The sequence below is a fragment of the Coptis chinensis genome, chromosome 9, assembly GCF_015680905.1.
Source record: "Coptis chinensis isolate HL-2020 chromosome 9, ASM1568090v1, whole genome shotgun sequence".
Lineage (NCBI taxonomy): Eukaryota > Viridiplantae > Streptophyta > Magnoliopsida > Ranunculales > Ranunculaceae > Coptis > Coptis chinensis.
Window position 1 is genome coordinate 68,011,918 of NC_141464.1, and position 17,293 is coordinate 68,029,210.

A 17,293-nucleotide genomic window follows, 5' to 3' on the forward strand; every position below is an offset into this window, starting at 1 on the left:
TGTTGATTATAGAAGGATTCCGTGACCCGCAGGAAGTCGGGTTGATGATGTCCCCTTGAAGAGCTCAAAAAGATTGTCATGTAGACCCTGCAGGTGGATTTATTCTGACATGAGAATGAGGTTGAGTGGTACTACTCAAGGACATAAGAAGTTGATTAATGTAGTTGTCAATAACTTGACTTAATCAACGGGCATTTGATATCTTAAACACGGGGAGATCAACGAGCATATAATATGGAGCCCATAAACGCTGACACGTAATTTGAGATTAGGGCAGTAGTGCAACAATGGCCTTTAGTGGAATAAGCCATTTGTTGACGGACTTGGGCCGTGTGTTCTGGGCGAACATGGGAAGCCCAAGCCCGTCAGGAGGCCCAACCCTAATTTCTCCTCATGGTCCCTGTTGTAGCCTATAAATAGAATCCCTTCTCTCCTGGTCGAAATTAACTATTCATTCACAATTCATCTGGATTGAAAAGAGAGGCAAGGAAAGATAGATCCAAAATTGGATATAACTTTGTGAGAGAGAAGGGGGTTGGTAGATCGTTGCCCACACAACGTCCAATATATTGAAAGGAATACAACAGAAGATCAAGGGGTTGATTGTTGATTCGGATTCATAGCTATTGGATTCTCAGAGTTATCTAAGTCGGATCTACAGGTATGAATTTCCAATCACAAATCATGGACACCCATTAATTCCACTGCGCGTGGTGTTCGCGGTTTGTAGAAATTGTCATTCTGAAATAATGGTTCCTACAGTAAGGCATCCTGATTCTATCGCATTCTTATCCATAGAAAATCAAGTCGTCACTGTCACGACAACACTGGATTAACCACTTATGCTGTCAGATGATTCCAACGAGCTTGGCACTGATAATGTCTCGGTATCTACCGACGACGATTATGCAGCTACTGATGCTCTGGAATTCCTAATGACCAAAACTCTATCGCAGCGGCACAAGTCTCAATCCTATTCTTCGTTGTTTGGGCAGAATGAACGATTTACTAGGCCTCAAAGAAATTCATTCAGGACTATGTGAACATCTCCCAGGGGCGAAGTCTCGCTCACATAGTAATGACCCAATGGTATTGGTGGCCATACATGCCAAAGGATGTTAAACGTTTGTCCGAGAAGTGTATGCCTTGTCAAAAACATGATATGTGATATGGGTCAAACTTCCTGCGATGAAGCGTCATTCAATCCATAAACCTTGGTCATTTGCAAAATGGGGCCTTGACATTGTTGGTTTATTTCCGACAGCCCTAGCAGTGTTCGTTTCTTGCTCGTCGTAACAAATTATTTTACTAAGTGAGCGGACAAAATAGACAAGTTGAACGAAAAGCCGGACAAAAACTTATTAGTCTGTTTCCAGTTTAATAGTTTATTTTCCGTTATTATTTTTGCACTTTTCAAGATTTGGTGATCAACTTTTCACTATCACTATGACAAAATCTGACGAAGTTACCATATTTAGCTTCGTCAGTCTAAGTTTGATCGCTTTTACGCTCGCTTAGTACGTTACTATCGCTACGACAAATCTAACGAAGTTACCACGTTTAACTTCGTCAGTCTAAGTTTGAACGCTTTTACGCTCGCTTAGTACGTTATTATCACTACGAAAAAATCTGACGACGTTACCACGTTTAACTTCATCAGTCAAAGTTTGAACGCTTTTACGCTCGCTTAGTACGTTACTATCGCTACGAAAAAATTTGACGAAGTTACCATGTTAGCTTCGGTAAGTTTGAACGCTTTTACGCCGCTAATGCGTTACTATCGTTACTTAAAAATCCTCGACGGTTACCATGTTAGCTTTGTCGTTCTCTAAGTTTGAACACTTTTACGCCTTTAGTGCGCCCTATCACTACGAAAAATCCGGACGGTTATCACGCTTTTGCTTCAATACCTAAGTTTGAACGCTTTTACGCTTGCTTAGTTAGCTTACTATCGCTCGACAAAATCGACGGGACGGTTACCACGTTTAGCCGTCATTACCTAAGTTTGAACGCTTTTACGCCGCGCTAGTACGTTACTATCGCTACGAAAAATCGGGACGGTTACCACGTTTAGCCCGTCGGTCTAAGTTTGAACGCTTTTATGCTCGCTTTTAGCGTTACTATTATCGCTACGAAAAAATCGGCCGAAGGTTACCACGTTTAGGTTCATGGGTCTAAGTTTGAACGCTTTTACGTTAAACTAGTTCGTTACTACTATCGCTACGACAAAATCCGGCGGTTACCACGTTTAGCTTTGTCAGTCTAAGTTTGAACGCTTTTACGCTCACTTAGTTCGTTACTATCGCTACGACAAAATCCGGCCGGTTACCATATTTAGCTTTGTCAGTCTAAGTTTGAACGCTTTTACACTCACTTAGTTCGTTACTATCGCTAATTACAAAAAAATCGGACGGTTACCACGCTTTAGCTTTGTCGGTCTAAGTTTGAACGCTTTTACGCCAAAACTTAGTTTGTTTCTATCGCTACTACAAAATCGACGGTTACCACCATTTTAGGTTCATCGGTCCTAAGTTTGAACGCTTTTACGCCGCTTAGTTCGTTACTTATCGCTACAAAAAATCGGCGGTTACCACGTTTAGCCCGTCGGTCCTAAGTTTGAACGCTTTTACGCTCGCTTAGTACATTACTATCGCTATGAAAAAATCAGACGAAGTTATCACGTTTAGCTTCGTTAGTCTAAGTTTGAACGCTTTTACGCTCGCTTAGTACGTTACTATCACTACGAAAAAATCTGACAAAAATCTGACAAAGTTGCCATGTTAGCTTCGTCAATCTAAATTTGAACACTTTTACGCTCGCTTAGTACGTTACTATCGCTACGAAAAAATCTGATGAAGTTACCATGTTAGCTTCGTCAGTCTATGTTTGAACGTTTTTACGCTTGCTTAGTATGATCCTATCGCTACGAAAAAATCTGACGAAGTTACCACGTTTAGCTTCGTCAGTCTAAGTTTGAACGCTTTTATGCTCGCTTACTCTAATTTTGCCAAGTTACATTAGCATTGGGGGCGTCTCATTCTATTCAATTTCAACTACGTCAATCAACAACTTGTCAGTTTTCCGCAGACAAAACAACAATATTCAATAGCAAACCCATACGTTATTTTTATTTTCATCACAAGAATTTTTAGCTCTATGGTATTACGTTCACACAATCACATAATAATTTGTTTGGGAAAATCCAATGGTTCCTTATCAGTTTTTTGCTTATACAACTCGTACAACTCTTTCTGTTTTAAGCGACACTATCTACCAGCTTCATTATGTTTTCAAAGGCATTGTGCCGATTTTTCTACGAGAAATTTTCCGAGCGAAATTTTTTGACCGCTTAATTATTTGTTCTAAGGCATTGGCCGATATTTCTGAGTGACACTTTTCGACGACTTTTCTGAGCGAAAATTTTCTCTAGCTTCTTTCTTTTTTATAAGGCATTGAGATCTTTCCGCTCGAATCTTTTCTTCGTAGACTTTTTCGTCGATATCTTTCGCCCGTATAATACAGTCATTTCTATCTGCAGCAAAAAAAAAAAAAACAATAAAACTTTTCGTCAGAATCTTTCAGACTTAACCAAAATTTTAAGATAACTGATAATTTTTTTTTTACATACTCCTTATATGGCTATCAGAAGTTATTGACACCACTTTGTCATAATCTCCGCGATTTTTCATACTTTAGGCGTCACACTTACAAAAAAAAAAATTTGCGTTCATCCACAAATTTCTTTCATTGTTCTTGTTAATATGCTCGACAGCTTACACATTAACGTTTATTACTTACTTTTAACGTGTTTTAAACAACTTCCACTACTTCGCCAAATAATTCAGTCAAGTTCAAAATCATCCTCCAATCCAACAAAATACATATTCTTGAGCTGATTGGTCTAAAATTCATAGCTTCCCTAGCTCCTGTTTCGAACTCAAGTCTTTATTCTTGATACTCGTCTTTATCTCCTTGGTTCAGAAACCTTACAATTTGTATTCAACAGTAGCATGCCCCACTGCAATTCAATTCCAAGCCCCGCCATTTAACTTTTCGGTGTTTGTAGAGATACTGTTTCCCAAGTTTGTTACCCCCACTTGACACACGCTCAAAGATTGTTTGATTGCACTTACCAGGATATATTAGAACCTATGGAATAAGCCGGAACAAAATCCACATAGGAGGAGCGAGAAAAGAAAACACCTTGTATCTGTTTGTGTTAATACGTACTCAAAAACTTATACACACAACAAAACAAACATAAGTGGGTTATTTAGACTTTGGTCCTACTATTAATAGTGAAATTAGGCTTTGGTCATACTTTTCAAATTTATTAGCCTTTGGTCCTACTTCTGTTTGTTGACTGTGAGTCAACCCGGTCAAACTGTTTAAGTCTGTTTATGTTTTCTACCGGTCAATATTGTTGACTCACAGTCAACAAACAGAAATAGGACCGAAGCCTAATAAATTTGAAAAATAGGACCAAAACCTAATTTCACTCTTAATAGTAGGACCAAAATCTAAATAACCCAACATAAGTCACCCATAACTGTACAAGTCACATAATATTGATACACACATAAGAACCGCACGACTAATTAAACAGGGTGAGATAAAGTAACCAAGAAACCAAACAATAAATAGTTTTACGTAATTATTAAAAATCTTCTATTTACTCTTATCGCTTTTACATATGCGGGTCTCTTTTATGCAGATTCTACCCTAACTATACATAGCTCTGGATACAACATAAATAATTCTCATGTCTCTGAATAACACGGTTTATTGTGTACAAGTAAAAATTCACAAGCTTACAGATTACAAAGTATGAGAAATCGTTGTTCTTAAGACTTTCTTTGAGTTCACTAGCATGCACAGATGCTTAAACATTATACTAGAACTAAATCAAAAAGTGTTAACAGATAGAAAAGACTCCAATTGGCGCAATATCAATCGATCAGATTGTTCTACTAACCTTTTTCTTTTCGTTGTCTGTGCATAAACGTCTCCACTGATTCGAAACTTGATTTCCAATTCCTCATGGCATGCTGCCTTGCCACGCCATATCACTCACCCTTGTATATCTTTCTCTACTTAGTTTTTTTTTTTCCGTCTACTGTTTTGCATATGGAGCTTAGCCAACACTTATATACAATTTCTTAGATCTAGTTTTAGATTGCTGGTTGGATTCTTATCTAATCTAAATTCTTATCTAATCCGAAGTTGGCATCCAGTTTTAGTCCCTAAAGTCTTCACCTTCGAATCCAATTCGTATTTAACTTTTTTTTTCTTCCTATTATTACTAAACTGCCCCTGTATTTAATTTTAACTGTCTAATCTATATATATATATATATATATATATAAAAGCTCGCACCTTACCTCTCTCTTCATCTTATGTCTTTATTTTCCAAACCGTGCATTCTCATAAACTCCTAAAAAAAAGGCAACTCTATATATTAGTTAGACCTCCCTAGATTTGTTACATTCTCCTCTCTTTATTCTCTATTTATTTGGGCTTCCTCAAATATCAAAATACACGTACAAACAAATCTCTAAAAAATACCTTCCAGGCAAAACAAAATTCCTAAAACCTACTAAACCAAAAACTCCACGCTGAAAAAATCGTGAAGTAGAAATCTTTGTCAGCTTTATATGATGCGGAAGCCAAACTCAAAAGATAATCCAAACTGCTTCTGCGGGTTGATTCCTCCTCCAAATAGAACTAAAAAAATCAGACTTATGGCAGAAGATGTCAGATATTATTCTTGCTCTTGGTCACCTGCAGGTTTGACCAATTTAGATTCGACATGCTATGCTAATAATATAATTCAGTGCCTTTACATGAACACATCATTCAGGCTAGGTGTTTTTTGTGTTGAGCTTGATTTGTTGGATAGACATCCCGTGTTGGATCAAGCAAGCACAGCGAAAGCTTTCTATCTAGAAAGAATATTCTGGCATCTCAAAAGTTTCAATCCATGGAAATTTAAATTGCAGGCGTTTATTTTATTTGTTAGTGGTGGTTATGGTATGGTACTTTGTAACTTCCTAGAGCTAATCTACATTGTCCTTGAGCAAATATTACGGTTTTTATATTGCTCATGCTTCAGTAAATTGCTTAACCAACCAGCAAAATTGGTAAATGGCATAGATAATGATATGATAAAGAAAAACAGTCTTTTGTAGTTATGCGCATCAGGTAAACATATTTTGGAATATGTGCAATCCTTTCTAATTAAAGTACTTCCAATATGGCTCAGTCAGAGTAAATGACTATACGTAGTATTTTGTAGATTCTAGTTTGCTACCAAAGGATTCTAGATATTCAACTGATTCGATTAACGTGTGGAGTATGAATTGCGTCTCCTTGATTATGCTTCTGGGACAAACTTCTGTCACAAACTTCTGTCACCGTACCATGTGTCTAGGAGGATAAAATTGAGGTATAGCTGAGTTCAAGTACAAAACTTGGAGTTTTTTTTGCTCACAGCTCTGACTCCCACAGTGCTCACAGGGGCGACACTTATAACAAAAAAAGTCAATAAAAATTTTATGATCCAAAAGACTCTCTCTCCTCTTTTATACCAACGTTTCCACCCTCTTCTCTCTCCGGCCATCTACAGTGCAAAACAAAATTCACATTTCAACTCCACTCCTTTTAACTCCACTACTCACTGAGCCAAGAGCCAACTCAATCTTCTTATTGTTCTAGATTAAGTCAACTAAATCTTTCTAACACACCCTTTCATTTTTCAGACCATTCTTGTTCTAGACTCTCAGTTGTTAGACCTTGTACTACTACTACTTCAGCTCCATCTTCAAATTGTAGTTGGGAAATTAAGTTAGAAAAAAAAAAATCCCACACTTCTCTTACATGGTTGCACTGGTTCAAAACTTCAAATACAAATTACAATCTGAACAAGGTTGTAAATCTTCTGTTTTGGACTACTTAAACAGTTTCTTAAAATTCAAAAATGGGTCTTGAAATCGAATGGGATGACAAACAAGATTCTTACTTTTCAGAGTGTAAATCTTGTCAACTTCAAAATGGTGTTTGTGGGTAAAATTTATCTGACCCAAGTAACCATTTTCTTTGCTATAGTTCACTATCCCAATCCCAATCTCATTTAACCCCACCTTGGATTCGTCTTGATAGTCCGAATCGCATTGTTTTAGAGTGTTCTCTTTGTCATTTGTGTATGCGTATCGCTTCTTATTGGTGTTGTAACTTTGATTTTTCGATATAGAAGAGTGAAATCTACAAGAAATGAGGAGGACCCACCAATGCTATTTCTACAACGACATCTTTCAGCAAGTTTATTACCACAAGTTTTCAGTTATGAGGACTGGATTTATCGACGAATGGTTTCAGTGTATCTAGACCAACTTATTGATAACAGAATAGTTGCAGTGAAAAAGCTACGTAAACCACCTCAAACAATGGCGAGAACGAATTTGGAGAAGGCAATTTGTAATGAGATATTGATTCTTTCTTCAATTGAGCAGCAGAATCTTGTTAAGCTTCATGGGTATTGTAGTAATTCAAGATGTTTGTTACTTGTTTATGATTATGTACCTAATGGTACATTAGTTGATCATTTACATGGTTCAAAGAGTTTATACGGAAAAAGGTGTTCTTTGAAATGGTTAACTACTAGAGTTGATATTGCTTTACAAACAGCATTGGCTATTGAATAGCTTCATTTTGAGGTAAAGCCTGCAATTATTCATAGAGATATTACCTCAACTAATATCTTTGTTGAGAAAGATTTCAGAATCAAGTTATTTTGGGCTGTCAAGATTGTTGAATTTTAGTGATGAAGGAAACCAAGTGGCCGGTCTGTGATTGGAATTAATATCTAATATCTTTATCTTGGGCTAAAAAAACTGGTATTAATCCCAACTTTTCAGGAGAAACAGTGAGTAGTATTAGTGAAAGAGAAGTTGGGGTGGGGGGGAGGGGGAGGGGGAAGAAAAATTGTGAAAGACTTGTGGTGTACTGGTGGGTAGGTAAAGAGGGAAGAGAGAAGGGGAGGGGGGAAACGTGGGGAAGAGAGAGAAAGAGATGAGGAGAGAGTTTTTTTTGTTTTGTTTATTTTTTTAATTTTTGTTAGACACATGTTGACTCTGTGAGCACTGTGGACGTCAGAGCTGTGAGCAAAAAAAAAACTCATAGGCTGTCCCAATATACTGTTGAGTTTGAGTGATTCTGGCTTATTTGGTTTGGTTTCTGTGAGTTTACATCTAGACAACCTTCTTTTTTCTACAACCCCCCATTAACTAAGGCTAACTCCAATGGTTTGGTGCACCAAACCACAATAGCACAGTAGATACAGTTAGTGGGATAGCGAAATCAAATCCAATGGTTTATTTTTCCAGCCGCCAATGCCAATGGCGTCCAACACAAAATATTAAATATCGGCTAAAAAACAAGCTTTTTGTAATGCCATCACCATGGCGGGCAAGAAATTAAAAAAACCAAACTTTTTTGTGCGCCATCACCAAAGGGTGTAGTTATTTATCTCCCAATATTACCCTTTAAAAAAAAACCCAAGAACACAAAAAAGAAATAAAAAAAAAAAAAAAAAAAACCCAAGCTTTGTACGCCATCACCAGTGGCGTGTAGTTATTTATCTCCCAAAAAAAAAACCCCATAACACAAAAAAGAAAAAAAACCCCATGCTAGGCATAAATTTATTTTTAGACGAGTTAAACTTCCAAAACGTATTCATGACATTCATTTTTGGCAGATGCGAGGCGTGAAGTCGCTTCATCCGAACTCACCAACCGAAAGTGAAAGATGGTGCCGATCATTCATCACCATCCGCTAAAACCGTGAAAAAGTCTCTCAACCAAACAACAATGCATCTTTCTCCCTTGACATTACCTATGATCATCCGCAAGTCCCACTTCAATTGGTAGCTTCACCAAAGGATGGTTCATCATCTCCTACCATCGCTTTCGAGCCCGATCTCTATGTCACAAAAAGCGTAAGACGATCTCAAGTTATCGCGGCAACAGGATTCCGGTTTATCTTCGCAAAACGGACTTGAAGTTTGAAAGGATATCACCGTGGTTGCCGCGGTAAATTCATGATGACGAATGGGTGGTCGTGAGATTGGATTATCCAAACTAACAAGTTAACTAATGTCTCTCAGATGTACAAACAAACTTTTGTTTGTGCCTTCACTTGGCGATTTGTTCGCATTTTCACTCTGCCCGGAGTTCAGGTTTGTATTCGGTCTTACTTGCTGAAACTAAATTGTTAACTTACTGCGAAACTCAAAACTATAAACCTTTATTTTCTTTATACCCTTAACTCTAAAAGATATTAAGTAATACACCCGAGAGATTATTTATTTATGTTTTCTTGATTAGAATCTACTAGGTTGATACGGAACCATTAATCCACATACAGATACGAGGTGGTGTAGTTTTGACACCTTACAACGTCTTTGGAAAATTGACGGAAAGGGGATACAGTTGGATATAAGTAGATATTGTTTCGTACGTATTTGATGTATTTTTAATGTATTTCCTTTTAATTTGTTGTTTTTTTTATTTTCAATAAATATTTTATTTAAATAATTAATTAAGTTGTTGCAAATCGGAATAAATTTAATCTTAAAATTGAAATTATAACAAAGAAATACAACTAAATCAAAAAATTTAAAAGGGTAGGATAGAATGGTAATTGCATAAATTAAGTTATTAAAAAAACAAAAAAAAAGAATCAATTCTAACCGCCATTGGGAGTGGCGGGTGGAAAATCATATGTGAATTCTGTACGCCATTGTGAGTGGCGTGTAAGTTATTATTTGAATTAATTCACATTCCTACCCGCCATTGTCTACGGCGTGCAAGAATAATTTGGATTTTTTTGATTGCCCGCCATTGGGAATGGCGTACAGAGTATACGCTATAACGTTAAAATTGACGGCAAAAATAGAGAAATTTATAAAGATAGCGTTTGCGGTATAACGTTTTAACGTACCATTGGATCACATTTTACGTTAAATTTGGTGTTTTGCCGCACCATTGGACTTAGCCTAACATATCCATATAGTCTTTCTACTCTAAAGGAGGGCTACCTTCTGTTATTTTTGACATTGTATTCCTGATTTTGATGGAGGAGGTTACTGGGGAAAAGGCCAGCCCAGAGGAACCAGAAGATTATAATAAAGCAAAGATGGAACAGCTGCAGGTGGACATGAAAAACCTGTTTAGCTCAAAAGAGAAACGGAGAGTGGTGATTGGCAACAAGAACAAGATAGAGGTAAATACAGCGAATATGACTCTATTGGGGAAGCTGTATGGCGGAAAAAATATTTCTCTTCAGGAGCTTGCAGAAGAGCTGCATAGATGTTGGCAGACAAGGGGTAAAACAGAGATAGAAGTAGTCTCTAAAGGGGTGTACAAGATGAGTTTTGAAAACGAGGAGGAATACAGACATGTCAGGAAGAATGGCCCTTGGGTGATACAAGGTTTCATTATGTCCATGAAAACGGTAAAACATGATGATGTTCTGGAGGAGGAACATTTGTTCGACCTGGTGGATTTTTGGATTCAGATCTATGGGATTCCAAAAGAGAGGATAAATGAGGAAAACGTCACCACAGTAGGTCTGAACCTTGGTAAAGTAAAGAAGGTGGATCTCTGTTGTTCATCGGAATTCAACAAGCCTGTAGCACAGGTGAGAGTCCGGCTGGACATAAAAGAAAGACTGCTAAAAAGCATAGAGCTATGCAATCGGCGGCGGGAAGTGATCCCAAAGAACCTTTAAATATGAAAAACTGGATATATTTTGCTACTTCTGTGGGTGCATTGGCCATGATTTGCACTACTATAACCTCAGGGAGAAATTCAGTATGGAGGTTAGAAAGATTGGTGGATCGTCAAGGGATATAAAAAACAATTTCTCATTCATGATGAGAGCCAATGTGTTCTACAATGGGGCTGCCACATCTTGCCCCAACGCTGTGACCATCTCAGGTATCCCTCAAAAACCCAGGTTGGACCAGATCCCAGCTAGGTTTAGAGGGTCGCCGGTACGGAAATTTTGGCAAGGGGAAGGGTTGCTGGCTACACCACCAAGGAAGTCAAGTGGGGCCTCTGGAGATGAGGAAAGGACCAGAAGCACAGAGAAAAGAGGAACTAGGCTGGCAGAGGTCAGAACGGCTAACTAAGAGCATGTGGGCATTGTGCATAGTAACGTTGGGACGCCAGATCAGAACGTGGAAATGTCAGCTTTGGGAGGCCCAAATGGTGAAGGGCCAGACCAGCAGAAAAAAGCTTTGGAGTGGGCTACAGAGTTGCAGGCCCAAGGAGATCAGATGGTGATGGACTATGGCTCAGAGGGTTGTGGGGCGGCTATTGTGGTTTGGGGCCCAAGCCTCTTAGAAACGGACCTGGATCAGGACATGGCCCAGAAGGAGGAAGGGTCCAACCCATGTAATAAGTTTGTTTTGGGGGTTCTAGAAGATGCTGACGATGGAATAGGGAAGCTAGGTCTGGAAAGTGATTTCTTGGGCACACGAATCACTCCAGAGGAAGAGCACGCATTGCCGAAAAATCTTTCCCCCCTTTCCAAGGAAATCAGCCTGTATCGCGAGTATTCCAAGGTAGTGGTGAATAATGATGATACTGAAGAGTCTGGTTTTGGTAAAGAAAACTTTAGTTTCTCTGGGATTCCAACACGTGGAGAGGGGTTCAGAACCTCGGTATTTAGAGGATCAAGTAAATGAGGGGTCAGGAGAGGCTTTAGAGCTAGATCAGGAAAAAGCTCTGTTGTGGGAACAAAAAGAAAGCTGAATACAACGGTGGAACAACAGTTGCTTAATATGGCGGATAGAGGTGGGGTGAGACAGAGTTTAAGGCTGGCAGCTATACAGTCTAAGAGAGTTAAAAGAGAGGTTGATGACTTGAGGGCTAGAGGACTGGGGCATTTACTTATTCCTGAAGAAGCTCCTGTTGTTGAGATATCAAGTGATAATGTTTTTTCTGATGAGCCAACTCGCTCGCACCCGCACTCCTGATCCAAGTGAACCATCGAAGAATATGGACCGTATACCGTGAGGATCGATACCTTCTGATGCTTTCACGGAGTGGGGGGAAGACTATTTCTCTGATGGTAGTAATCTGAACTTGGGGGACAGTATTGGGATGGGTCAGGAAGAGGTGTCTATAGGGAATGCTCCTTTGGATCTGATTCAAGGAAGTTTTGAAGGGGGGGTTACGAGTCTGAGGATAGTATCTCTTTGCCTCTGATTTTACAACCAACACCTTTGGCAATGGATGACTATCTGGTGGTGAACAGAAAACAGGCAAAAGACAAGCAGATACGCCTGAGTGAAGAGGAAAAAGGTCCAAAAGTAGCAGCTAGTGGGTACTACGGGGATGTTAGTGCTAGTAGTGTTAGTGGTGAGTCTACAAGCAGTGGAGGTCTGTGTGGTCCTTCTCCAGGGTTCGCAGCAGCTGTCCCCAAACAGCAGCCTAGTCAGAAATGATTCACGCCTGAAATTGCCAGGGAATTAGTTCCTCCACGGCGATTCAACAACTAAAGGACTTGATAGGTAGATATGACCCTGATATTGTTTGTCTCTCAGAAACTAAAGTAGGCAGTGAAAGGATTAGTAGGATCAGTAGAATGGTCAAGTACAAGGGCTACTTCAGTGTCCCAGTGGTGGGGCTCAGTGGTGGACTGGCTGTTCTCTGGAAGGAGGATGTGGACTTGGTTATCATGGGAGCTTCTCGGAACCAGGTGACAGGTAAACTAAATAATTATCTTAGTAATGAGTCTTGGTTTTTCTCCTTTGTGTATGGAGAACCTGTAGCTTGCAATAGACATAGAGTATGGACTAAGCTTAGGGATGTAGCTTCTCTGATCCCTGGGCCTTGGTGCTTGTTTGGGGATTTTAATGCTATAACCTCTTTGGATGAAAAGATAGGGGGTAGAAGCATGTTTAATAAAAGTATGGTCGAGTTCAACGATCTGATTGACGACCTGGGGCTTATTGATATGGGGTTTCAGGGGCCTAAGTTTACTTGGAGTAATAATAGAGCCCCACATGACCATATTTTTGAAAGGTTAGACAGAGCCATGGCTAATGATGCTTGGCTTCTGTTGTTTCCTCATATGCAAGTCAATAATGTTGTGAATGCGACCTCTGACCATCTTTCTATTAATATTAATCTTAATACTAAAGATGTTATAAAGTCTGAGCATGACAAACCCTTTAGATTTTTTAATATGTGGTTCTCTGATAAGTTCTGCATGTCTGTCATTGATACTGCCTGGAATTCTATAACTCACGACATGCCGGATATGAATGTTATTTTTAAGCATAAGGTGACTCAACAACACCTTGGCATTTGGAATAAAAAAGTGTTTGGTAACATCTTCACCAATGTAAAAAAAAAGTGAATAAAGAGTTGGAGGAGGTGCTGAAAAAACCTTTTTCTCCTGCCAACTATGAGAGAGCAAAGAGATTAAAATCTGATCTCTTTGATTGGCTGACTAAAGAAGAGAGCTTTTGGAAACAAAAATCCACCACCCATTGGTTGAAAGAAGGAGGAAGAAACACTAGATTCTTCCATCTGTCAACGATATATAGGAGAAGGAAGAACAGGATTGAGAAATTACTCAAACATGATGGTAGCTGGAGTATGGGTAGTACTGAAGTGGGGGAAAACATTAACACTTACTTCAGAGAGCTCTTTAGCTCTGACCATCCCACAAAGAATGACAGAATTCTCAATCTGTTCCATCCCTGCATCTCTGAGAAGGAGAATAACATTCTGACTGGTGGGCCAACCAATGAAGACATCTGGAGAATGGTCAGGAAGATGGGTCTTTGGAAGGCTCCTGGGCCTGATGGGTTCCAAGGGTGTTTCTATCAACAGGCTTGGGAGATAGTAAGGCCTAGTATCTCTGCCTTTGTGAAGGATTTCTTCATTAAAGGGATTTTGAATCCTACCTTCAATGAAACCTTTATTGCTCTCATTCCCAAGATGAGCAACCCTGAGGCTGTGGCTAATTTTAGACCTATTAGCCTCTGCAACTTCTGCTATAAGGTGATCTCTAAAATCCTTGCCAATAGGCTTAAATGTCACCTGAATAAGATTGTCTCCCCTTTCCAGGGGGCTTTCATAAAAGGGAGAAACATTGGGGATAACACTGGTTTGGCCTGTGAATTGTTTCATCAAATGAAACACATGAAGGCTAGGAATAAAGGCTGGGTAGCCTTGAAAATGGACATGGCAAAAGCCTATGATAGGGCTGAGTGGTCTCTTATTGACAATATATTTGAGAGGCTGGGCTTTAATGTTAAATGGAGAAGCATGATTCAGCAATGCCTGTCTACTGTGACCTTTCAAGTTCTCCTTAATGGTAGCCCTCTCAACAAAATCAGTCCTACCAGAGGCCTCAGACAAGGGGACCCCCTGTCCCCTTACCTTTTTATTATCATGTCTGAGGCCTTGTCCAGGATGATTGCCAAGGCTGAGATGGAAGAGAAGATCCATGGGATCAAGATTAGAAGATCATCTCCTTCTATTACTCATCTGCTATATGCGGATGATCTGATTCTTTTTACTAAAGGCAACCTTGAAGATGGAGGCTACCTCAAGAATATCCTCCAAGAGTACTGTGACGCTTCTGGTCAGAGCATCAATTTAGACAAGTCTAGCATGTTCTTTAGTAGAAATATTAATTTTAGAAATAAAATCAAGCTGAAGAAATTCTGGAGGATGAGGGCTTTTGACCCAAAAGACAAGTACCTGGGGATTCCTATCATGCTTTCACAGAAAAAGGCTGAGGACTTTGATTACCTTGTGGATAAAATACACAGTAAGATCAAAGGGTGGAAGGCTAAGGTCCTTTCACAAGCTGGTAGAGCTACCATGATCCAATCTGTGGTGCAAGCCACCCCCTTGTATGCTATGGCCACCTACATGCTCCCTGAGTCTACTTGTCATAAGATAGACAGAGCATGTAGGAATTTCTTTTGGCATGGCACTGAGGAATCAAAAAGTGTCCATACCATTGGGTGGGACAACTTATGTAAACCCAAGTCTCAAGGAGGCTTAGGGTTCAGGAAGATGAGAGATATGAACCTAGCTATGCTAGCCAAGCTTCCTTGGAAAGCAGCTACTGACATACACTCCATTTGGACAAAAACTCTAGCTAGCATATATGGGAAAAACTGGATTGGGGACATTTGGAAACCTCCTGGATATGCCTCCTACTTCTGGAAAGGCATACATAAAACTTTTAATATGATAAGTGGGGGCTTGATCTGGGGGATACATAGTAGAACCTCCACCTCTATCCTAGATGATCCTTGGGTTTGTATGAATGGCAAACCTAGGACTCTAAGGGAGTTAGGAGTGGAAAATTCCAACCTAAATAATCTCCATGTGGCTGATTTGTTTAAAGTGGATGGGTCTGGGTGGGATGAGGCTAAGCTCACAGCCTGTCTCCCACCCCATCTGGTTATGAGAATTAAAGAAGTTATTGTGAGACCTTTGGGTCTTGGCAAGGATAAAATGGTGTGGAGTGAGGACAAGGCTGGGAAGTTTACTGTGAAATCTGCCTACAAGTTTATTACAAAGGACAAAGAGGTAGGGCAGAGTTCTAGTTTCAATTCCCAGACCTCTAAGCTCCTCTAGAAAACCAAACTACCAGCAAATGTTCAATTGTTCCTGTGGAAGGCATACATGTATGTCCTACCTATGGGGAATATGCTGAAAATGAGGAGAATGAAGGGGGACTTTTCTTGCCCTCTGTGTCTTAAGACAACAGAGAATGATATACACTTGTTTTTTGAATGTGAATGGTCTAGGGCCATGTGGTTCACCTCAGCTCTAAGGCTGAGAATGGAGAGCCAAGGAAACAATAACAGCAAAGCTTGGGTCACTAAATTCATCAGTTGGTGCCATAGCAAGGACCAAGTGGTAGTGCAGGCTGGCATCAAAGCTTGTTATCTACTGTACAACATATGGATAACAAGGAATGAAGCTAAGTTTGAACATAAGAGGCCTAACAGAGAAAGAACTATAAGAAAGAGTGATATGGAGGCAGATAAATGCTATGCATAATTGGTTGCAGAATGTTTGGAGACAAAGATCCCAAGTCTCCCTAGTTTCTCTTTAGAGCAAGCTAAGACTTTTTCTTTAGATGCTTTATTTCCTATCATCCTTAATGACTGCATTATCATCAGGTTTGATGCCTCCTACAAGGCCACAACTGGATGGGCTGCAGCTGGCACCATTGCGTGGGATAATGAAGGCAAGGTTGTAGGCGCAGCAGTAAGAAGATATAAAGCTAGGTCGTGAGAAGAAAGGCGAAATGGAGGTACTTTGAGGTGGCTATTTTGCTAGCAAAAAGCCAAAGGGTGGAAGGAAGTGCTGATAGAAGGAGACTGTGCTGAGGTCATCAAAGCTCTGAACAGTCCAACATGCTCTTGGGCTTATGCATGTTTAAGGGATTATGTGATAAATTTAAGTTCCTCCTTTTTGTTTTGTAAGTATAGTTGGATCAGTAGGGTGGGTAATAGTGAGGCACATGAGCTTGCAAAATGGATCTACTATCAGCAGCTTGTGAGTCAACTACCACAATGCCTACTGACAAACAATGATGTGCCGGTTATGATCTAGATTTCTATGATATATATATAAGATATTATCGAAAAAAAAAAAAAAAAAAAAAACTGATGGCGTAGTGCCAAATCAAATTCGCACGTGTAAGCCATTGCTTGTTATTCAGTCGTGGATCTAAATAGTAAATCCACAGCAAGAGGCTATATATAATATATAAGTTAAAACAGATTACAATGCTGGGCACAAGCCCAACTTGGCTATAATAGCTGACAGACAACCACTATCTCATTACTCACCACTAAGTAAAACATGTAACATGTAAAGCGTTGAAACCCAAACCCTCCGCAGCAAGTATATATATATAAGTTATATAACAACATACAATAGGAGCAAAATTGTAGCCATATACGAGGCCATTGCATCCATCAAGAGTACCAAAATAGAAATATTATCGAAAAAACAAAAAAAAAAAAAAAGGATTTTCAATTGCAGCTAAGTACTCGTAGACAAATATTTACGATGACACGTGCCAAGGGATGAATGGCTTTTGTTCAAGCTTCTGGATGTTTTGCGTTCAAAAAGTGTGCTGATGCCACAAAGATCACATGTTCTAATTCTTGTAAATTATGATCTACACATTCTGCATAATTTGGTCCCCGGCGCCAATTTACAAATTGTATTAAGGCAATTCC

General features: G+C 39.4%; 1 protein-coding gene and 1 pseudogene across 1 annotated transcript; both read left to right on the forward strand.

Annotated features, from left to right (window-relative positions):
• The first annotated feature begins 7,364 nt into the window (after window positions 1-7,364).
• Window positions 7,365-7,700, forward strand: LOC147477569 (LEAF RUST 10 DISEASE-RESISTANCE LOCUS RECEPTOR-LIKE PROTEIN KINASE-like 1.5 pseudogene; annotated as a pseudogene).
• A 2,428-nt stretch (window positions 7,701-10,128) lies between these two features.
• Window positions 10,129-10,785, forward strand: LOC147477570 (uncharacterized). Its single transcript, XM_086586039.1, has one exon. The coding sequence runs from the start codon at window positions 10,129-10,131 to the stop codon at window positions 10,783-10,785; it is 657 nt and encodes a 218-aa protein (XP_086442165.1).
• Window positions 10,786-17,293: the final 6,508 nt, after the last annotated feature.